General features: G+C 41.7%; 1 protein-coding gene across 5 annotated transcripts in view; it reads right to left on the bottom strand.

Moving 5' to 3' along the window:
* QRICH1 (glutamine rich 1) overlaps positions 1–24595 on the bottom strand; it is a 41238-nt gene that overhangs the window by 1171 nt on the left and 15472 nt on the right. For all 5 annotated transcript variants that reach the window (XM_019723899.2, XM_019723898.2, XM_074312375.1 and 2 more), the window contains 7 exons: positions 14360–15394; positions 9251–9428; positions 8470–8624; positions 7013–7127; positions 2132–2240; positions 1620–1771; positions 1216–1306 (listed from right to left, as the gene is read on the bottom strand). In XM_019723899.2, coding sequence (XP_019579458.1) covers positions 1216–1306; positions 1620–1771; positions 2132–2240; positions 7013–7127; positions 8470–8624; positions 9251–9428; positions 14360–15394 — 1835 coding nt within the window. The remainder of the gene's footprint in view (positions 1–1215; positions 1307–1619; positions 1772–2131; positions 2241–7012; positions 7128–8469; positions 8625–9250; positions 9429–14359; positions 15395–24595) is intronic.

The raw sequence follows: 24595 nt of genomic DNA, 5'->3' as shown, positions 1-24595 counted from the left end.
GTTTCTCCCTCACACACTGCCAGCTGCGATTCCTCAGACAAACTGCCTCGGGTCCCTGGGCTCAACTACTTGAGTCCAACCATGTCCTATGTGGAACCAATTTCACTGCCCAGAGGTCTATCTCCAAGTCTTTGTTCACGTCGCTTCCTTTACCCAATCCATTGATAATTCCTGAGTTCTACCTGATGGCCTCTATCTGCCTTCCCAGTATGGCTATGATGTGGGGCCCTTACCTGGGGTCACACCTCTATCCCCTCAATGTTGTACTGTATTCAGCCCATGCCATCCTGTTATTCAACCATCCACTCAAGATTTTTCAAAGGGTTTACTGTATGCCAGTCCCTGCACTAGGTGCTGATGTTAAAGAAGTGAACAAAATCCAAGAGTCCCTACCTTATAGTTTACCGATGAGAGGCAGACAGTAATTAAAGTTACACAAATACACACAAAATGACAAAAACAGTGGTAAGTACAATAGAGGAAACAGCCTGAGGGAATAGGCAGGGAGTCTGAAAATGCTTCCCTCGTAAAGCTGTGTTGGAGGACAGGGAGCATAGGAGGAGCAGTTAACTGCTGGGGGTGACGTGGGGTTGGCCAATAAGGAAAAATTCTGTGCGGAGGCCTTGAGAAAGGGCAAGCATGATGCCCTTGAGTGGAGAGGAAGCAGTGTAGCTAGAGAGCCAAGAGTTAGATGGACATTAGGTTAACAAAGAGGAGTGAATATAAGGCCTGTTGGCCACACCAGGATTACTGCGAAAAAGAAAACCATTGCAAGCTTTAATTTAAGTAACTTGAGAAGACCTACAAGGGACAAAGATCATTCTGGCATTGCTGTGAAGATGACAGCCAAACTGCAGGGACCAGAGAGAACAAAAGCCAAGGAAAGAATTCCCCGCCCCCATCTCCAGATTGATGGTGGGAGTGACAAAACGATAAGCCCTGGGAGAAGCAGGGCTATGCTCAGTGGGATGGAGCCTCTCTGTACCTGCCTCCCTCTACCTTCATCTCCTCTCCATGAAAGGGGACCATCAGGAAGCAGGGACCCCTTTTACATTACAGTGCTGAGCACATCGCATGCTTTGGGAAAAACAGTAAGGATACTTTTGTATTTAGCTTTTGGGAAGTGTGTTTTTACTCAGTTGGGGACTACAGAATGCCTCTGTACACAGGTACGCACATGCACACAGTCATCCATTCAGAATAAAGCCTCCTCACCATTTAAAGAGGTAGAAATCGTAGAGCTTGATGGGACATCTCAGTGGATTCTCTGGATTTTCCGTCTGTTCTGCATACATGTCATCTGTAACTATAAAACACACCCCACCACAGACATGGCGTCAGACTGCCTTAGCTCAGGCCCACATTAGGACCCTTAGGCTTCCAGCCATCCCAATTAGGAAATACTGGAAGGGGAAAGGGTGTGAGGCATGGGAAGTGACTATGAAAGGAAAAGGCAAGCTCTTTTCTGGGGCATGTCTGCTTCTTGAAGAGTTTGAAGTTTCTGGCCGAGAAGGGAATGGAGAATTCCTATCCAGCAAATCCCAACCTTCAGTCACCACTCGGCATGGGGCAGGGCTGAACAAGACCACCTGTTTCTGCAGCCCACCTCCTTCCCCTACCTTTCTGGCCAGTCTGGTGTATCCCAAGTGCCTTCAGGTACCGAATACTCGTGCTTTTATCCTTAGGGTTAGAGGGGTTCTTCTTTGTCTGTCGTAAGACCTTGGAGAAGGCCAGCTTCATGTGCTGGTCCACTGTCTTCAACAGGAAGTACCTGCACCGCAAGTGAAAGCAAGGCAAAGGGAGGGATGCCAGGAGGGAGACCATGACTCACCCTCCGCCATCAGGGCTTCAGAGGAACCACTGCCCACACTCCCAGGATATGGGCAGGCCCACACCCAAATACACTGTCTAGTGGAGAAGCCGTATCAAGGCTGATGGTCGGGGTCTGGCAAACATGTCAGCCTCACTGGTCACCACACAAAATGCAGCCAAGTGGCGCTGAGGGCTTTCAGTAGCCGAAAGGCTCTTAAATATGTGTCAAAGGAATTCAGAAGGCTGCCTGGATCGTTTCCACCCTCTTCACTGGGCAGATGCCAGCAGTGGCTAAGCATGGAGCCTCTAAAACACTTACTTGGTGTTAAAGAACATGAGGGTGGTCAGCAGGGTGGAAGGGGAGTGGGCCCCGAGCTGCTTGCACTCCCACAGCATCTCCTCAGTCACGTGGCTGGGCAGCACGTAGCCTAGGAGGAACAGAGGACTGCTACAACAAGAGGGTGGCAGGCAGTCCCTCACAGGTGCAGGACAGGAAGTGCAAGTCGATTAGGGACCACACCAGAGTACAAGTTTAACCAGAAGTCTCCCTGGCATGGCAGAATCATCTGGAAAGCTTGTTATAACACAAATAGCTGGGTTCCAATGCGAATTTCTGGGGTGGGACCTGATAACATACATTTCTAACAAGTTCCTAAGACCACATTTTGAGAACCACTGCCCCACACATGACTGGTCTTACCTGATGTTAATTCTCCCTTTAATCCAAGGTTAACATGGGGCAAAAGGATAGCTCTTAGGGAAAGTGAAACACCCAGAACTGTAAACCAAACCCTGCATATACGCATACATCTCTGGAAAGAGGGTACAGAGCTTTCATCATATTTTCAAAGGTGTCCAGGACTCAAAGAACTGGTATCATGTCCGTTTGCCCTTACTAAACCTTCTGTCACGTCTTCCATCTCTAGAAAACAAATCCATTCTCATCCCAAGGGGAGACTGCACTCACAACTATTACAGGTGTCCCTCACAGGGCACGTTTTACTGAAAGACCCTGGTTCATAAGCGAATTAACAGCTAGGCAAGGGCAAAGGCCAGCAGTTTGATCACCAAACCCCTTTCATGTGCTCATTCCACAGTCCCTGTACCAGTGTGTGTGTGCCGGACACAGAGGCCATGGCAAAACAACAGCAGGCAGCAGCATTCTCTTGCAGGCGCTTCAGGACTCTCCAGGCAGGCAGTGCGGGTGCCACTTCTTAGGAGCAGGGAAAGAAATATTCTGCCCAACACATTCCTCTTCTCTGTTCTTGCCAAAGCTGGCATTCTGACTCCATTTGCGAACTTCCATCTCTTTAGAGCAGCTCTGCCTCTACTCTTGTATTTTATGGCCCAGTGACAATGAGGTAGGCATGTCTGGAGCGGAGGAGTAGCAGAAGACAGCCCTCCTCATGGAAGGCCAGCCCTAGGACTGGTCCCAGACATACCTTGGCATGTCCTATTTTCTCTGGGTTCATTCTGCCTGGTGTTACTTCCCTAGCTTTCATCGCGCCTTAACAACACAACTTAAAAAGAGAACTTTAATGCCTGAAAACCAGGAATCCTGGCATGGGAGAAGGGAGATACAAATGGAGACATCATATAAAAAAAGCCTTGGAGTTCTGATTGTAAACTACAAGTATCAAAATGGTCTATTTTGGTTTTCATTTTTTATATTTTTAGTTCTGCCCACTGAAAAGCCTAGAAACAATGACCAACCCAGGAGCAATGAGCACGTCTAGCATCCAGATTTTGGTACTGAAATACCCTTTGCCACTAAAATAAACAGGCCCCATGGAGAACAGACTGATTCTACATTAGGACAGGAAATTTCCAAGATGAGCCTGGAATATTTTGGTAAATCACAAATCAAGGAAGAAGGGTTGTGTCAAAACAACTTAAGGGCCAATTTAAAGACGCTCCAAATACCCAAAGATTGGACAATTTGCACATCAGTAAAGATAACACCTGCAATAGACCGAATCATATTAAATAAGTTCAAATTCATTAGTTCACGATGATTCTTAAAAACAAACAAACAAACACCATCTGGCTAATTGGTTATCACTGGGGGAAGCTGGTAAACCAACTCATTCCTATAAAAAATGCTTGCTAAACAAGGGAGAAGAAACAAGCCCTTATATTTCCTCTTCTATATAATCTACACTGCTACGAATTCAAAAAGTTGACAAGGGAAAGTTTCTTTGTATGTCAGCTAATAATGAGGAAGTAATAACATTAGAATATCACCATTTGCAACTAATGAATTAATGGATCCAGGCACTGTGGACATCTGATGGAAATAACTCATCTGTGATGTAACTTTGCCAAAAAGAAAAACAAAAACAAAAAAACCTAATCAATCAAGTCTCTACATGGAACTACCAATTAACTGTAAATATAGGGGAAAGAATATGTCAAACTACACCATGGGGATGTATTCAGCAAAATATAGACTGTGTGACAATTTAAAAGGCTAGTTTTTCCATAAATACGTTGCAACAAAAAAATCAAGGGGGAAATTAAAGATTAAAGGTAAACATTAAAAGGTACACTAACACTTTCAATGTGTGGACCTTATCTGCACCTTAACTCAGGTAAAACCATAGCATTTATGAGACAGTCAGAAATTCAAACAGAGGGCATATTTTAATGACACTATGGAATTATCATTTTTTTAAAGTATGATAATAGCATTGTGACATATTAAGAACACATATTAAAATATTTACGGATAATGTCTGAGATTTACTTCAAAATAATATGGGAGGGGAGAATAGATGGTATATATATGAAACGAAATTTGCCATAATCAGTAGGTACATGGAAGTGTCATTAATCTATTTTTATAGTTTACTTTTATATGTGCTTGAAATTCCATAATAAAAAGTTTTAAAAAGCAAACTGCAGAGCCACACTTCACTTGCAAATCTGCAAATCATGTAGCATGATTCACTTACTCAGGTCTCGGTTCTAATGACACCCACTCAGAGAGGCCTCCCTGCTGTGCCCTTTACACTTTCCATTCCTTTGTGCTTTGTTCTCCAAAGCACTTAATCATAAATTGATTATTTATACAATGTCTCCCTCATTAGACTATAAGCTCCATTCTGTTCGTTACCATGTAATATTATCTACACCTGGAATACTGCCTGGCACATAGTAGGCACTCAAAAATATTTGTTTAACCAATAATTTTTTTAAAAGGTTAAGCATGTAACTATGTATGGTGATGGATGTTAACTAGACTGTTTTCAGTTCATTTGGGTAAATACCAAGGAGTACAATTGCCGAATCATACAAGAAAATGTTGACTTTTGTAAGAAAATGCCAAACGGTCCTCCAAAGTGGCTGTACCACCTTGCATTCCCACCAGCAACGAATGAGAGTCCCTGTTGCTTCCTATCCAGCATTTGGTGCTGCCAGTGCTTGGGATTTTAGCCATTCGAATAACTGTATAGTGGTATGTCATTATTTTAATTTGCAATTTCCTGATGACATATGATAAACATCTTTTCATAATGTTATCTACTACCTGTATATCTTCTTTAGTGAGGCATCTGTTCGGATTTTTAAATCAGTTTATGTTTTCTTATTGTTGAGTGCTAAGAGTTTTTGTATATTTTGGATACCAGGCCTTTATTGGATATGTGTTTTGAGAAGAGTTTCTCCCAGTTTGTGGCTTGTTTTTTCATTCTCTTAACAGTGTCTTTTACAGAGCAGAAGTTTTTAATTTTAATGAAGTACAATTTATCAATTTTTTTCTTTCATCGATCACAGTGCTTTTGGTGTTGTATGTAAAAAGTCATCGCCAAACCCAAGGTAACCTAGATTTTCTATGTTATTTATCTCCTAGGAGTTTTATAGTTTTGCATTTTACATTGAGGTCTATGGTCCATTTTGAGATAGTTTTGTGAAGTGTGTGAAGTCTGTGTCTAGATTCATTTTTTTTTTTTGCAGGTGTATGTCCTGTTGTTCCAGCACCATTTGTTGAAAACACTGTCCTTTCTTCACTGAACTGCCTTTGCTCCTTTGTCCAAAGTAAGTTGGTGATATTTTTGTGGCTCCATTTCTGGGCTCTCTATTCTGTTCCATTAGTGTATCTACCTAGTCTTTCACCAAAAACCTACACACAATGTTTATAGCAGCTTTATTTATAATTGCCAAAACTTGGAAAATCTTCAATAGGTGAATGAATAAACAAACTGTGGTACATCCATACAATGGAATATTATTCAGCAATAAAAGGAAATGAGCCATCAAGCCACAAAAACACACTCAGGAACATTAAATGCATATTTCTAAGTGAAAGAAACCAACCTGAAAGGGCCACATATTAAATTACTACAACTATATGACATTCTGGAAAAGGCAAAACTGTGGAGACAGTAAAAAGACCTGTGGCTCCCCAGGGATTCAGGGGGAGGAGGGAGGGATGACTAGGTGAAACACAGGTGATTTTAGGGCAGTGAAAACTCTGTATAATACTATAATTGTAGACACATGTCATTACACATTTGTCAAAACCCACAGAATGTACAACACAAGGAGTGAACCCTAATATAAACTATAGGCTTTAATAATAATGTATCAATGTCGGTTCATCAACTGTAACAAACATACCACACTAATACAAAATAATAATAGGGGAACACGTTAGGGAGTATATGGGAATTCTCTGTTTCCCTTGCCCAATTTTTCTATAAACCTAATACTACTCTAAAAAATAAAGTTTATTTAAAAAAAAAACACTTCAGACATTCTACTGCAAAACTTATGTTCTTTCCAACACAACACGCTGCCTAGGAAATTACCTATGGGTAAAGCAAAAATATATGTTCTATATATGTAGCGTATATGTTCAAACATGGAAACCTGCCCCCAATATGTAACGTGAGTAACCTAGATGAAACAGTTTATAATTCTTAATCTTTTCAATGATTCTAATCAATAAATTTTAACAGGAAAAAAAAAGTAACTAGCCCATGCTCTGCATACCCCGTGTCCTTGCCACACCGGGACCAGCTGGGTCCTGTGTTGGGTAAGCAGTGCCCCTTCCGTATCAAGCCACGCAGCACAGAAGTCCATGCTGGTGCCTGGGGCTTACAGCACCCTCACCCACATGCTGTCTCACAGCCAGCCACACGGGCAGCTGATCTTTTTTAAACCCAGGTGGGAAAGACATCCAAGGACTAGGAACTCTTACCAAGTGGAGTGACTCGGGGCTGAACATCCTTCAGAACTTCATGTAGCCACTCCGTGAATCGAACATAATAAAGATCTGAGAAAATGTCATCAACCCGTCCATTTTCAAAAAGATACTACAAGAAAAACAATCAACAAAAGTTGTTGGTAGTAAAGAGAAAACAAAAATAATATGTATAAATACACAAAAAAGAAAAATCCTTGTTGCGATTGAATAAGACAGAAGGCATGAGTACATTAGAAATTTGAAAGGAGATACAAATCCGAATTCAGTTAACACTAAAAATAATGTGAGGATGCTATCATCATTTTATATGAATAAACTGAAAACCTTACACACACACACACACACAAAGTTGTTGGTAGTTTCCTAAGTAAGACTCTCAGGGGAGATAAACATTTTTCTGCCAGTACCATCACCTCTCCCTACCCATTCCCCCTTAATAAATCAACACACCAAGTCAAAACTGTCTAGCACGTGACATTTCCACAGTACACTTCAGATTGTGTGAACCGACGCTCACAACACTCTTAAGAGTTGGGTCAACGGGGCAGATTCTGTGAATGCTATTTCAAGGAAGGCACTGTCTTGTGGTAGCAGAAACAATGGTACAGGCTCTGGGGCCAGACTTTTATTAGCTATGGTGGAAGTTAAATAACTCGTGAGAGGTTGTTTCCTTGTCTGTAAATGGAGATGACTGTGTCTGCCTTCCAGGACTGGGCAAGGCATGGAATGAGACAGCACGTAAAGCAATTCACCCAGTGCCCTGACTGAGAAGAAAGAAGACCTGGGATGCCGACTTTGCTCAGGCCCAGGCAAGAGGGTGAGTGCAAACCGGCAAATGCTTTGTCCCATCCTAGTGTGGGCTTTTCCACAGGAGCATTCAAACACTATAAAATCCACCTTCGCTTTCCTAAACTGTTAGTCTAAAATGAATTTCTGTTATGGTTCACGTTAGATGTCCTGAAAACCTAACTACAGTTGTATATTTAACTAGACTCCTCTAATTATTTTATATTAACACAGGGAACAGTAAGACAAGCTGTATGTTAGCACCAGATTTTATTTTGGATGAATTACTTTTATGCAAACCATGTTTACTTTAAAAAGAAAAGTGCTTCATGATGGGGAAAAAAAAACGGTTCTCAGGTAATATACCAAATATTTACTTTTTGGGTTTTTCTTTGTTCTTTTGTTTGTTTCTTCTTTTTAATACATTAAATATTTTAACCGAACTTTCTCTAGATGTGGGATTATGATTGATACTTATTTCATTTTCTAAAGTGAACACGTAGGTCTTTTGCAATTAAAAAAATACACACTTAAAAAACATAATACAGTTCAAAGAGAATGTCCTCATTATAACCTCTTGCTTGTCATTTTACTAATTTGACTAATCAGCAAATACCCAGCGGGAACACAGCTCAAACATGCTCCTGTGAAGTTCTGTTTCCTACCTTCTGAATGCACAGGAAAATATAGTAGAGTACATCTGGGTCATAGGGTTCACCTTCTCCATTCCGAGCTTCTCGTGTCATTAGACAGAGCCCATAATTCAACTCAGCCACAGCAGAAGAGATGAGATCTTCCTGGAATCGCAGAAGTTGGCGCCCTACAACACAAGTGCCAAAGGTCAATGAGGGTCCTAGCAACAATCATCTCTTTATTGGTGTCTCATATCCCTGAAAGGAGGGCTCAGAGCAGATAGATACTGTCCATCAGGGTACTGGGATGGAAATCCTCACTTGTATCTATGATCAAAACTGGCCAACTAAGGCAATAATCCTGTATGCCCTATTACACCAAGGGTTTCCTTTACACAATCCTCCCCACCTCACATATCCTGACAATTTTTATTGGGGCCACAACATGAAAGAAAAAAAAAATCCACCCTCTGTAATAAGAGGAAGTATATAAGCAGAATGATAAGGAAGAACGGCCTTGAGCACACTCACTGGTTCCCACCTCCTCCCAGAAGTCGCTCTGCCCCGAATCTAGGTTGACTTCAGAAATCTCTGTGTACCAAAATTCCTGGTCTTGGGCAAATCCCACAAATCCTGTTCATCTGCAGCTGGTCAGGTCTGCTTATCGCTCGCCTGGAGTTCAGTATACTGTTGCAGATGCAGCTCCCTAGTCCCCAGGGCCAAGAGACACCGCTTTCCTGCCATTCTGTCCTCCTGCTGTTTTAGTGCCACTGCATTTTAAGACAGAGTTGACCCGCTTCTCCCTTCCACTTACTCCCAATAGGTGCCAGTCTGTTCTGAGCATCTTTCTCTAGCTCAGCATTCTTGGTCTGGGCCCAGTTTTTCCACACTTCCAGCCCTTCTTCTGGCTTCAGAGAATTTGGAAGCAGAAGTTCTGGGGAAGGCTGTGGCTGTGACTGTGGTTCAACTTCAGCAACCTGGACAGTTTGAGCCTATGAAAAAGAAACCACCAAAATGTGTCAATACTGTTTTGCATCAGGCTGTTTGGCAAAACTGCCAGAAAAATGTTATAGCTTTGTTCTGTTTTAAATCTCTTCTCCTTGCTGTCCTACTTGTCAAGAAACTTTGGAGTTCTACTCCTTACCCCAGGGATAGCAAAGCCTAGTATAGTGATTCCCAGCCCTGGCTATACTTTTGAATGTCTGATTTAAAAACCAGTACCTGAGCTCTACCTCAGAATCTCTTTTTAAAGAGGTATCAGTCTTTTTAAAAACTTCGCATGTAAAAAGGCAATCCTAAGTTTAGTCACTGCTCAGAACTACTGGCCCAAAGCACTGCTTGTCAAACTATAATGAGCAAACAAATCACTTGAGGATTTTAGTAAAGTACAGATTCTGATTAAAAAGGTCTCAGATAGGAGCTGAAATCCTGCATTTCTAACAAGCTTCCAAGTGAGGGAGCTACTATGCAGACCACATTTTTGAATATCAAGTGTCCAAAGCAGTGAATATTATACTTGGTTGCCCCTTAAAATCAATTGGACTGCTTTTAAAAAATACTCACATGCCTGAACCTTAATCCCCAGAGATCCTTATTTAATGGGTCTAAGGTGCGGGCCTACTGCTATCAGTATTTTAAAAAGCTCCTCAGGTGATTCTCAAGTCCAACCATGGCTGAGTATCATTGTTTAGAGAAATAAAAGTACAACAAACAAGTCATGTCCCTCTCCCTGCCACTGCAAGACGAGAGGGTAAGACTTGAAGATCTGTATGGCTTCTCTCGCTACATCTAAGGTTGTTTTTGTCATGTTCCTTCTCAATAATACGGCTCAGACTTGTAAGGACATTTTCTGAAGACAGGAGGTCCCAAGTAGAGTGGTCCTGTCCTCAATGGTCTGACAGCCGAGCTACATAGACAAAGGTACAGAGAACGCCCAGGTCGGAATCCCCACATGAATACAGATACCCCACAAAGGTTCTTGGGTCTCACACACCTGGCTACATACCAATTCTCCATTTGAGGGCTGAGGAATGTCAAACCATTCAAATTGAAAGCAAAATAATTCTATAACACATATATTTGCTTATTAACAAAGAAAAATAAAAACTATCCTACTAGCTTTGATAACATAATTAAACAAGGAGCCAAAACAATACCAGTGCCGGGCCCTTAAATGTTTATCAACCCTGGAGCTCCACTCTAGACACACTTCTCAGTTCAACTACCAATTTGCCTTGTTAAGTCTCCCTTTCCCAGTTTGGATTTCCATGTTTGTGGAAATGACGGCTAACTGCCAATATGTGCCTCCAACTACACTAACCAGACCTCCCTTAAATATACCCAGTGGGTACTGTATCCCCCCAACTGCACATCTCACAGCCACCTCACACTAACGTCTATAGAGAGAACCCACCCCCCACCCCATCCGGAACTATTCTCTTCAGAGTTCGCTCCCTACCTTGTTCAATGGCAACACCATCTACTCATGCTGAAAATCTAGGATTCTGACTGGTAAGTAGGTGGGGGCCAGAGCAAGTGGAGCAGTGCTTCTCTACTGGCTTGTTAGCCAGGGCCCCTCCACTGGGCACCTCCACCCACTAAATGTAGCATTTCCAAGCACCCTGACAACCAAAGTTCTTCCACACGTGTCCAAATGTCTATCAGTGGGTAGGAGAAGTAATGACCTCACCCAGGTGGAAAACTACTGATGGAAGGAGGCCTTGGACACTAGTGTAGTTTTTTTCGTATTTACAATGGGGCCTTCGGAGAGTTTTAAGCTGGGAAATGACATAATCTTACATTTTAAGAAAATTATTCTTGCTGATCCATGGAGAATGAAGAGCAAAAAGTGGAAGCAGGTGCTACTGGCTTGGACTAAGACAGTAGCAGTGGAGATGATTTAAGAGATTCTGAGAAGTTTGGTGGTTAAAAGGGTAAAAGCAACGTGGCTTGTTGATGAGCTGGACGTGAGGAGTAAGGGAAAGCAGACTTGAGGAGGGCTCCTGGGTTTCTGGCTGAAACAAATGGGTGGCTGAGATGGGGAAGCATTCGACAATGGCAGAGATGATGCTAATGAAGAGCTGAGGTATCTTCAGCAAATCCATGTAAATACGCAGGCTGCTGAACTCGTAGGAAGGGCCCTAAAGGGAAAGGCGCGCAGGAGACATAATCTGTGGCGGTGCAGCACAAGGGCCAAGACGGGCTGCAGGGCCAGCCGATGCCGAGTTGAATCCCAACTCTGCTACTTATGAACGGTGGCTTTGGCACTGTCGTCTAATCTCTCTGTGCCTCAGTTTCTTCATTTATAAAATGGAGATACTGTAGTATATACTTCACTAGGCTGCTGTGCGAGTTACCATGTGACTGACACTGAGAACGTGCTGGCAGGCGGTGTCAGTGACTAGACCAGGGGCGTCCAAACTGCGGCCCGCAGGCCAATGGTCCGCAATCCATTGTTAATTGGCCCGCAGCAAATTCCAAAAATATATTTAGTTTACTTAAATAAACCAGGTGAGGCAATACGTACTTCACCTCGAGTGAGTTGCCCGGCTGTTTGTGTATTTTACCACATGTGGCCCTTGGTGACAAACGGTGCACAAAGTCTAGACACCCCTGGACTAGACCTTCAGCAGCAGCAGCAGCAGCAGCAGCAGCAGCAGCTAGAGGATGCTGAGAAGCGCCATGCAGGACAGAAATCCCTGAGGGAGAAGAGCGGGCTGGGACTGAGCTTGGAGGAACCGCGTGACGAGAGCAGACTCGGCCATGAGGTGAAGAGGAAACTGGGTAGCAAGTGGAGTCAGCTTGTGCGGTGAGGCCTCTGAGCACTCGGAGTAAAGCAGAGCAGAGGCAAGGGAGGGAGGCTTCGCCATCATCAGGTTTTAAAGACAGGCGTATGGTAAGAGGGCTGTCATAAAAGGCATGGAGCGAAGGGGCACAGTCCTTTGGCATCAGCTCTCTTTAGGGTTCAAGTGACATCACAGCACAACTCCTCTCCCCGTGGGCTGTGAATGCTCCGGAGACTGTCTGATTCATCGCTGTTCTCCAGCACAGAGCCTGATATGGAGGGCAGGGGATGTCTGGAGTGTAAATGGACAAACTGCATGATGGGTATTCTTCCCAACTTTTCTTTTTCTAGTAATAATACTTGATATAAGTTCCTATAAGACTTTCCCAAAGGGAACAATAGAACTAAAGAACATGGGCTCACTAAAATGAACTCCGGAAAAGATGTTCTCCTGAAGGACCCAAATATGCAAATTATAAAGAGACCAATGAGACCAAGAGGCCTGACCTACAAATTGGTCCAGCAGGCGCAAGAGAGAGCTGAGAAGAGGCCTGAAGAGCTCCATCCCCATGAGCAAAAGCTGAGCACAGAGCCCCATCACAAGTCTCCTGGCTGGTCTCCTACATGTAACCAATTCTATCACCTGCACCTGATTTTTCATGTTACCAAGACTCAGGATTCTGGAAAAATTTCCCACCACAGACCATCAGCTCAAACTCAACTCTTCACTTAGGAAGACAACCGCTTTTCCCCCACGTTAACCCCTCTCCCAGCTCCTGTCTCATGTTGCCCTAGGCCATGTCCCTTCTTCCGATCTCTGACTCGTACTCAGGCTGCTCCATTCTTCTGTCAATCTGCTATAAACCACAGAGCATATGCCACTTTTCGCACCAAGATGCCTCTGCTGACTTTTTAACCTAGAATGATTTGTGAATTCCCATTTTGTCTTTGTGTGTGTGGCACACAATGTCACACCTGATTATGCTGCCTTATAAATAATTCAAAGAAACAGAAATCATGTTCTTGTTCTTATTCCTACAGCCAGACTATAAGCCACCAGAAGCAATGACTCCGTCTTGTTCTTCTAAGCCCGACAACTGGGTAATTAATAGTCCCTTAACAAAGTCACCTCAAACAATATACTGTTGCCTTTCTGAAAGCACTCAGTCAGTGTCTGTGTAATCCACCAGGGCCTGCGTTCAGGAGCGTGTTCCCTGGTCTAGCAGGGCCTTGTTTACGGCGGCTCCCTCTCAAGCGTTCCCAGGAGGCCCGCCCGCTGAGGCAGTCTTCAGCAGTTCCTTGAGACCAGAGCCCCACATCCACGCTAGACGTCTGCTAGAAAAGGGGCCAGAAAGTTTACCAACAGTCTTACAAGATGAGAGCCTTAAGAAGATTAACCATTATTAAAGATGAAAGAGCCAAACACTTTTCAAGTTTAAATTTCAACAGAGTTCTATTTTTGCAACTTTGCTGTAGATCTAAATTATTTCAAAGTAAAAAAGAAATTTTCAACATAGCTGCCATGACAGAAAACTCAGTTAACCAAGGCTTATCTTGATTATTTTTAAGGAAAATAAAAACACCTTTGGACAATCTCACTGCATAGGTGGCTTGTTCAAGACTCCCAAAGGTGCTCCCTTGTAATAGCCCAACCAGGAGGTGTTTCACCTCTTCTATTAGTAATTCACCTACACTGTGTCCACAGATGACAACTAAAGAAGGAACAATTCCACAGCCTCCACTGTGATGAGTTTATAGTCTGTGGGCTACACTACAGGGGTTCCACCAGGTCTGTTCACTGGTGATGCAGAAGGTAGCTGCTGGGACAAGGTAACACTTGGGGTGTCCCACTAGTGTCTATCTAGAACTCTGCTCTTCCTAAAAAGACATTACAATGAAGCACCCCGGGCAACCTCCAAGGCAGTTACCGGTCTTTTCATTTACCTCCAGGTCTGAGACTAGAACTCCTGACTGCTGCACAGCTTCAGCTGCTGCTTCTGCCCCTTCCCTGCCCCAACTAAAACGTTAACTACCTGCATCATTGCAGTAAACAAGCCAGGTGCTAGAGGTTGCCAGGTAAGTTCTGTGTTGCACTGGGCCCTGAGGGAGCAGGCTGCCCTACAGACAAGTTGCACTTACCGAACAAGTAACCTGGAGCTGCTGCGGCGGTGGCGGCGGTGGCGGCGGCGTCTGCTCCTGGGGGGTTTGCTGTTGTGGCTGCTGCTGTGGGTCCCATATATGGACAGTCTGAGCTGTATTCTGGTAAGTGCCTGCCACAGCCTGCACAGCCACTGGAATGTGGATGTTGCCATTCATGAACTGTGCTGGAAAGAGAGAGTTTGCAAGGGTCTGCACTACCTCTTCATGGGAGTTTTTCACTACAGACGTGGTGCCCACCATCTTCTCCTTGTCATCCTCCAGCTTGACAGCTGCCAGGGCTGTGGGCGAGCCACTGACATGCACGGCGTTGTAGGCTTCCTGGGGAATGGCGATGTGGGTGATGCTCTGCTGCTGAGGGTCTCCCCGGGGCTGGGCAGAGTACACAGGGATGGTCCAGGTTTCTCCTGTAGGGCTAGTAATGGTCCCGGTGGCACTGTACAGATGGGCACTGTCCACTGTCAGTAAGTCTGGCCTCAAAGATACGTAGCTCTGCTGCTGGCCCTGTGGAATGGCCAGCACGGTGGCCACCGGCTGCCCTGAGATGGCGTAGGACACAGTGATGGGCATGTCCACTTTGCGCTTCTTCACTGGCTGGAGAACGCTGGCTGTGCCAACCCGCCGCTCTCCTTCCCGCGGTGAGCCCTGCTGGGACGGTGGTGGAGAAAGGGCACCCACGGTCTGGATTTGGATTTGCTGACCCCCAGCAAGGGACTGGCCAGCCACCAACTGCGCCTGGATCTGCTGATGTGGGATGTGCTCCTCTGGGATCTCTGCAGCCTGGATCTGCTGGGCCGCCTGCACGTGCTGCATCTGGATCTGGGCCGCCTGCAGCTGCGAGGGGCTGGGGCTCTGCAGAGACGGGGTCTGGATGGAAGGGGCTGCCGGCTGCGGTGCTTGGCCTTGGATCTGCACCTGGACCTGGATGGGCTGCTCAGCAGGCTGGTGAACAGTGAGCTGCGGGGAGAGCTGCTGAGCCGAGACCTGCTGCGGAGACTGCTGTACCTGCACCTGTACCTGCAGCGATAAGATGCACCAGTCAGTGAAACAGGCAACACTGAGAATCCATCTCTCAAGGGAAGGGAGGCTCTCAGGCCGAAGCCCAGGTGATATGAAGGGAAGAGCTGCCATACCCAAGGCTTCTGAGGAGGCCACAACTCCCAAACCACATGCCGAAGTCTCCAGCACTACGCTGCATTGTCTACAAAGGAAAGAGCAAAACCTTCGCTCCCTTTGTTTACTCTTCTTGTAAAATGTGATCCCTCTGTTTTTGCATATTGGTACAGTAGTATAAGTACATCATTTAGAAATATATACTTATGTGTATATTCAAAAAATAGTTTATCCATGGAGTGAGCGATAAAAAGGGTGGGGACCACTGTTCTAAAAGGTCAGAAAGACAAGTATGTTCCACAGGCATTCAATTCCCAACTCAGGATCAAAACCACTCCCACCAGACAACTGGTAGAAAACACAGTAGAGATAAAACTCCTGAAATTTCTTTCGGAAAGATCTCCAACTTTACTGGTAAAAAGCAGGCACTGTTCAATGATTCCTTTGAGTGCCTTTTTAAAAAAATTGAGGTAAAATTGGTATATAACATTACATAAGCTTCAGGTGAGTAACACTGTAATTCAACATCTGTATACACTACAAAGATATCACCACCAAAAGTCTAGTTACCATCTTTCACCATACAACTGACTCCTTCACCCACTTCACTCCCCCAACCCCTTTCCCCTCTGGTAACCACAAATCTGTTCTCTGTATCTATGAGTTTGATTTTGTTTTGTCTGTTCATTTGTTTTGTCAGAGTGCTTATTTAAGATACGTTTGTTTTAATTGAGAAGCTATTAAAAAAACCTTACAAGATTCCTGATCATTTACTCTAAGGAAGGTTATGTGTGATATCCTGAATTACATTTGTGATAACAATGCAACTCATCTTATGGCTGCTACGTCAGCACATAACGCAGCACGACGAGATGCTATGCAATAGTACAGCTACCCCCGTATAACACGGCACTTCTATAACATGATTTCACTCTAACATGGTTCGAGAATTGGGGGGAACCCTCGTACAACACGGCATCCTAGAACACGGTTTCACTCTAACACGGTTTGAGAATTAAAGAAATTCCCGAACAACATGAAACATAATAAGAGCTTTTAAGAGCAAAAGATATCTCATTTGAAATTTTTTATTCAAGGGTGGATGTCGTATCAGATTTGACTGCAAAATTTTAAAATGTATTAGAATTTTAAATCCATTTTGTTTATGGAGTATTAAGTTCAGAGGATGAAGATATCTTGTCAAAAAGAAAATGCCTTCGGTTAATGGTGCTTACCGTGTTTCCCGGAAAATAAGACCTAGCCGGACCATCAGCTCTAACGCGTCTTTTGGAGCAAACATTAATATAAGACCCAGTCTTATATTATATTAAAATTAGACCGGGTCTTATATTAATGTTTGCTCCAAAAGACGCGTTAGAGCTGATGGTCCGGCTAGGTCTTATTTTCCGGGAAACACAATAGTGATGACAAAGAAAACACTATTTAATACATATTAATATGTTACACTTTTGGTGAAAATTGCTTTAATAAAGATATTTCTTTTAATTATAAAAATATAATAGTATGTTTTTTAAAATTTTGGAACCTAACCTCCTTTTTCGTATTAGTTCTTTGTTTCGTATAACACGGATTCGCGTAACACGGCATTTTTAAGGACCCTAACAACCATGTTATATGGGGGTTACCTGTATGTAATTTTTAAAAGGAAAGCTTTCCCCACCAGATACACATATCTAAATTACTCTAAACATAGGTAGGAATTAGGAAAGTAGAAAACAAGAAGACAGATGAGAGATTGTATCTATCTAATAACAGAAGGAGACACATCACAAAAGATAACCAAAGGTAGTGCTGGGGCAACTGGCAAGCCATATAAAAAGAATGAAGTTGGACATCTTCCTCGTATCATACACAAACAAATGTGAGAGGATCTGAATAGACATTTATCCAAAGGAGATATGAAAATGGCCAACAAGCACATGAAAAGTTCCTCAACATTATTAGCTATCAGGGAATGCAAATCAAAACCATGAGACACCACTTGAAACCCACTACGGTGGCTATAAAACAAAGACAAATGGTGGAGAGTATGTTTAGAAATTGGAATCTTCATATGCTGCTACTGGTGGGAATGTAAAATTGTTACAGCCACTTTGGAAAACAGTCTGGCAATTCATCAAAGGTTAAACATACAAAGATATGAAAAACAAACCATATGAACCAGCAATTCTACTCCTAGGTATATACTCAAGAGAAATTAAAAATGTGTCCACACAAAAACTTGGACATGGATACTTACAGCAGCATTATTCATAACAGCCAAGAAGGGTAAAGGACCCAAATGATAAAAGCCATCAACTGATAAATGGATAAATACAATGTAGTATTTCCATACAACAGATTATAACAATAAAAAGGAATGAAATTGATACATGCTACAACACAAATGAAACTTGAAAACAATTATGCTAAGTGAGGTCACTCACAAAAGACTATATAGGTACGATTCCACTTATATAAATGTCCAAAATAGGGAAATCTATAGAAATAGAAAGTAGATTAGTGGTTGTCTAGGAGCAGGGGTTTGGGGAAAATATGAAGTAACTGCTAATGGGTACAGGGTTTCTTTTTTGAGGTGGGGAAAATATTCTAAAATTGATGTGGTAATGGTTACATAACTCTGAATAGATTAAAAACCACTTAACCGTACACTTTAAATGAATGAATTATATCTCAATAAAGCTGTTACTAATTTTTAAAAGAGAGATAAGCAAGGAAGTTGTGTAAAGAGCACAGGCCTTAAGGTCACAAACTGGAATTAAGGCTGTACTTTTCTGGCTGTGAGTCCTCTAAGTATCAGTTTCCTTAGGTGTATAAAAAGGGAAGGAATGCCTACTTCCTTACAGAGTTGGCGTGAGTATAAATCAATATTTATTTACATATTGTAGGTGCTCAAAAAGCAGATTTTCTTCCTTATAAGCATTATTTCTTTATACTAGTGAGTCTTAAAAAATGTCGTTCCCAGGCCAACAGCGTCACCACCCAGACTGTTAGAATTCTCAGCCCACCTCAGAACTAGTGAATGAGAAGCTCTGGGGAACATCTCCAGCGATCTGTATGTTAACAAGTGACCCCAGTGACGGGTGCATGCTCAAGTTTGAGAACGGGTGCTTTACACTGAGGACAGAAAGAAAACTATGAAGCTAATTACCATCGAACAGCAGTTTTCCGAACTTTTTGGTCTCAGGACCCTCTCAAAAGAAATTACTGAAGAACCCAAAGAGCTTTTGTTTATATGGGTATAGTTACTGATATTTATAGTATTAGAAATTAAAACTAGAAAACTTAAAAATATTAATTCATTAAAAATTACCACATAAACCAATCACGTTAACATCAATAACATGTTCTTATGAAAAATAACTTTATTTGCCACAACAAAATGTTTATAGTGGGAGGTGCATTGTTTCACATTTTGCAAACCTCTTTACTGGCTGACTTAACTGAAGGCAGCTGGATTCTTCTACATTCAATCTGTTGTGCAAACATCACACATTGCCCTGCAAAACTTCACTGTACATTCATGAGTGAAAAAGGCAAACAACACCTTAGTGTTATAATAATAACAGCTATGACCTGAAAGTGTTTTGGGGACCACCAGGTCCTGAATCACCCTTTAAGACCCACTGCTACAGAGTTAAATACGCAGTATGTTTTATAACTATATTATTACTTGATTTTTAAAAATTTTCAAAAATCTGGTTATCATTATTGAATCACAGCTCATATCCTTCATGGTTTTACTCTATGTCTTTTAATTAATTTGTCTTAGAAACCACTTACTCAAGCTTCCAACAGAAACAAGTCAGTTGAAATACTAAGGAATACTCCAAAACAAATAAGCCTAAATAATCTAATGGAATTTTATAGCTGAAGTAGTTAAAATTGAAAATTAGGGGAGTGAGAGCTAAGTGTTAAAGCGCTTTCTGACATTTCTTTACCAATGTCAACACAGTGAATAAGAAATCAGATATGTTCATCACTTTTATTCAGAAGTATCCTGAGTCAATAAGAAATTAAATATTATTTGGATTACCTCCCTTTACATTTTTTATTTCTATAAAACAGTTTTTATCTGATTAGATAATTACTACATGGTCATAGTAAGAATTTGGAAACTCAGCAAAGTAAAAAAATTTACTTGAAGATAGCTCTGAAAAGATTCCTTAAAAAAAAGGAAAAGGCAAAATTCTAAGAAAGGCATTCAGAAGTTGGTACTGTGCTTTATTTTTATTAATTCTATGTTTCTTTTTTTCTTTTTTCTTTTTTTTTTAACTCTGTTTCTTAATGGGTTTGACTGTAATTTTGAAGGTTATAATACTTAGGTCAGAAAACCAACTGAGAGATCTAAACAAACAAAAAAATTTTTTAAAGCAGTTTGAAGCCTAGATTTAGGATGCTTCTCAAGAAATACAAAAAGGAAAAAGACCATCCCTAAGTCTAGTGTATCCTAGGAAAAAGAAGGGGGACACTTCTGGGGAAAAGAGTTTGGTTTTACTGCTTCAAAAAGCACTGTTTCTTACCTTTTATTAATACCACATAATCTATTTTAGTTACCTTCACATTTCCATCAGACCTTTCCACCACCGTTTCCAGTTTTTAATTGCCTTTTTGTTATTGTTGTTCAGAAGGGATACACTTAAAATAACTGTACTTCTGGGCTCTTGATCATATAACGTATACAGTGCTAATTACTTTCTTTTGAGCATTCTTTCTACTTCAACCTGGACAGACTGCTTTCTGGGTCTTTTGTACAGCTACCAAACCAGGACTAGATCTTACTTCTGAGCTAGTTCTGTTTCTTTTCTTTTCATGACTTCTTTCTTAGATTCCTTATTTCACTTATATTATCAATAAAGTTTTTTAGAAAGTATTTCTAAACATGGTCCACAGATCAGCAGCAGCAGTGCTGACCTAAGAATCTGTTAGAAATGCAAATTCTCTGTAAACAAAAACACTGTCAAAGACATATCTGATCCCACGTTCAAACCAGCATTATTTACGATAGCCAAGACATGGAAACAATCTAAGTGCCTGTCAATGGATAAATGGATAAAGAAGTTATGGAATAGATACTGGGGGTGCTAAACAAATGTATACAAGTGGACACTTTGGTCAATATTACTCAAGCAGTAGTTCGCTGTAATCAGAAGTTTCTGAACGCTGATGGTAACCATTTTTTGGTATGCCAAACAAATGTACACACATTTTAAGAAAAGGAAAAAACTATTAAAATTATAATACTCAATATATACTGATAACAGAAGATGAATACAAGTCACATTTGACTTCTGCAATTACAGACGTGCTCAAAGTGGTTACCATCAGCGTCCAGACATTTCTGATTACAGCGAACTCTTACTGCTTGAGCAACACTGACCAAAGTGTCCACTTGCACACATTTTTTTGGCACCCCCAATATACATACAATGGAATATTATTCAGTCATAAAAAGGGAGGAAATCCTGCTGTTTGGGACAACATGGATGGACCTTGAGGGCATTATGCTAAGTGAAGTAAGTCAGATAGAGAAAGACAAATACTGTATGATCTCACTGATACACAGAATCTGAAAAACATAACCAAACTCATACCGTGTTTCCCCGAAAATAAGACCTAGCCGGACAATCAGCTCTAATGCATCTTTTGGAGCAAAAATTAACATAAGATCCGGTCTTATAGTTTTACTATAAGACTGGCTCTTTAATATAATATATAATATAATAAATATAATACCAGGTCTTATATTAATTTTTGCTCCAAAAGACGTAGTAGAGCTGATTGTCTGGCTAGGTTATTTTCAGGGAAACATGGTAGAAAAAGAGATCAGATTTGTGGTTACCAGAAGTGGGGGTGGGGAGAGGAATTGGATGTAGGTGGTCAAAAAGTACAAACTTCCAGTTGTAAGTACTAAGGATGTAATGAACAACATGACAACTATAGTTAACACTGTTGTATAGTACACATGAAAGTTGTTAAGAGAGTAAATCCTAACAGTTCTCATTACAAGGAAAAACAAGTTTTTTTCCTTATACACATGCAATGATGGATGTTAACTAAACTTATTGTGGTAATCATTTCATGATATAAGTCAAATCATTAAACGGTATGTCTTAAACTTATACAGTGCTACATGTCAATTATATCTCAATACAACTGGGGAAAAAAAAGAAATGCAAATTCTCAGAACTGACTCAACCTACTACTGAATCAGAATGGGGGGGGTGGGGGGGCAGCCTTTTGTTTTAAGAAACCTTCCAGGTGATTCTAATGTACCCAAATTTAGAAGTTTTACTGGACCTCACTTGTGTAGGCTTTTAACTAGTTTGCATATGAATAATCTATTTCTTTTTCCTCAGTGTCATTCAGAACCTAAGTAATCCAGAGCTCAACACAACATTAAGGACTAAGTATTCCAACTAAGGTACAGTGAGAAACCATAAAGTAACACATGCATTATCTCATTAGGAATCTTTTCTTCCAATCACTAAAGCTAAAAAAAACCACATATCTAAATAATACCATTTCTTGATTTTTCTTTTTCCTTTTGGCTACTTAAAGAGTATAAAACTAATACTTTATTTAAAGGAGAATAAACTGGGTTATATGTTGGGTCAATTTCCAAATTCCACCTCATAAACACTTTTTTAAGTTACTTTATTTCCACAAGAAATAAGAAACAACTCTTCTCACATTTTTCTTAGGTTGTACTCGTCCAATACCCATTAGTTACAGGTAGTTAGCAATCACTTGACATGTGGCTAGTCCAAACTACAATGTGCGACAAGTGCAGAAGACAACCAGATTGCAAAAGTTTATACCAAAAAAAGGAAAAATAGTTTATTAGTAATATTATACTGCTTAAATGCTGAAATAATATATTGGGTTAAATAAAATGTGATTTAAAAAAATCAATTTCACCTCTTTTCCCCTTTTAAAAGACAGGCTACCAGAAAATTTACAATAGCATATACGGCTTCCATTCTATTTAATGTTTGAGTTTCATGAGGAGGGACTGCTGACAATAGTGCTCAGTGTGCTAGAAGACACCGCCCCACCCCACCCCCTGTTAGGTGAGGAATCACAGCACCTGGGATCCAAATCCACTTGTGCCTTGTTAACAACTAGTCAGCAAAACCTTAGGGATCTTGGTCAAATTTCACTGTTCAAAGAACGCTCCTCTGAAAGTGGTCTTTATTCAAGTAGTAAACATTTACCAAATTCTTATACAAATGAATTTAGAAACATGGTCAGGGAAGAGATTTAAATGTGGGTAAAAGACTGGACATGGAAGGCTAGAAAAGGCAGCAATAAACAAAAGGTTCACTGATCCAAAGTGATGATCAGGGTGAGAGAGTAGCTGATTTGAATCCTGTCTTTGGCTGCACACCCATGTTTGTAAAATGCACTATATTATGAGTGCTACCTCCCAAGGCAGAAGCCAGGATCTCTCTCCTAAACTCTCCTGCAGCTAGAGTGCAGGCATGTGACCAAGGATTCCCAAATTAGACACACTGCATGAATCTTGGACTCAGAAGGGAGCTACATGAGGCAACAGGAACCACAACCTCCATTTTCTGGTGAGACTGGAAGAATGTGGCAGAAATGGAGCAGGACGGCATAAATCCCAAGGAGAAACTGTAACAGGGCAAGGATGTGCCCAGTGGTATGGCTGAGATCTCTGCCGCAGGCTAGCGACGCAACTTGAGTCCCGTTCCTGGCTCTGTGGCCTGCAGGACCCATTCTCTGGCCTTCCCATCAATTCCCTGAGCTATCTACTATCCTTCAGTCAATTCTTTTTCTGAGTCCACTAGGGGAAGGAGGGGGGATGCTGCCTGGTATTTGTAACTAAAACCCAAAACCCAGATGAACACAGAAAATATCATACCAAAACTTTCATTATTTACCCTGGGAGAGGTGGGTGTTCACAGAGGGGTACTAGAAATTTAAACTGCATCTGTAACACTGTATGCTTTTTATTAAAAAAAAAAAAAAAAAGGCAAACGGAATACTTATTTATAAATAAATGTTTGGCACTAATGAAGAGAAGAGGAAGACGAAAACAGCGGCACTATTATTTATTTACGGAGGGCTTACTATGTGCCAGGCATTGTGCTTAGGACTTGATATTTTATGTAATACTCAAAGTAACCACAACACCTAAATTCTTGTAATGCCTTTATATAGATAAGGAAATGGACTCAAAGTGGTTAAGCCACTTGCCTAAGATGACATTAACTAACGTAGCAGAGGCAGACCAAATGCATGTTTGTTTAAGGACCAAGTCTGGCTCTTAATTACCTCCTTCCTCACTCTCAGCAATTCTACTCTGCAATGGGGGGTTAGGGAATGTCCCAGCATGGAGGGAATGTGCAACAGCAAAAAGAAAAAGGATAGAGGTTGGGATGACAAATGAGGAAGAGGTGCACTTTGAGCCACTGAAGCTTTGAGAACCTTACTTCTGGCAACAAAAGAAGTGCTGTGAAGTCCTTTCCCAAAACATCCTTCACTTAGGCCAGACTGATGAACCAGCCTTACGTGAAGCCTCAGTTTCTGCCCTGTGGAAGGGCAGAGAAGAAACAGCAATTCTACAGATGCTAAGTGAAACCCAACCCCTAGGATTCACCATCAGTGGGCCTTCCTTCTGGCACACACATTTCACTCCATGTCAATGCTTTAGGAAAGTACCCAACTCAAGAGGGCTCTTGAAAGGGAAGTTCCAAATGAACCTCTTTCACCTAGCTCAGGCAGACCTGCCAGCAACAGGAAACTTGGGCCTTTCCTAGTATTGTACATACTGTTAAGGCTTTACATGGGAATGCTTCCTTTTGTCTTCAGAAGGTGCCTCCCTATCTTAAATAGACATAAGCAGCGGTGATATTGCGATATAAGCAATATATATTTTGGTCTTTGTCTCTGGTTCCTGGCCAGGGCTCCTAAAAGCTTTGTAATTTCTTAAGTGATAATAAAGGTGCTAAGAACATCTTGTGTTCTCATGAGGCAACTCTTGGGCTCCTGGATGGGGGCTGGTCACCAAAAAGACCAAGACATGATTAGAAGCTTGGTACTTTCAAACCCACCAGC

The sequence above is a fragment of the Rhinolophus sinicus genome, linkage group LG10 (assembly GCF_036562045.2).
Source record: "Rhinolophus sinicus isolate RSC01 linkage group LG10, ASM3656204v1, whole genome shotgun sequence".
Lineage (NCBI taxonomy): Eukaryota > Metazoa > Chordata > Mammalia > Chiroptera > Rhinolophidae > Rhinolophus > Rhinolophus sinicus.
Note: the sequence above shows the minus strand (reverse complement) of the source record. Positions and strands in the feature narration are given on the sequence as shown.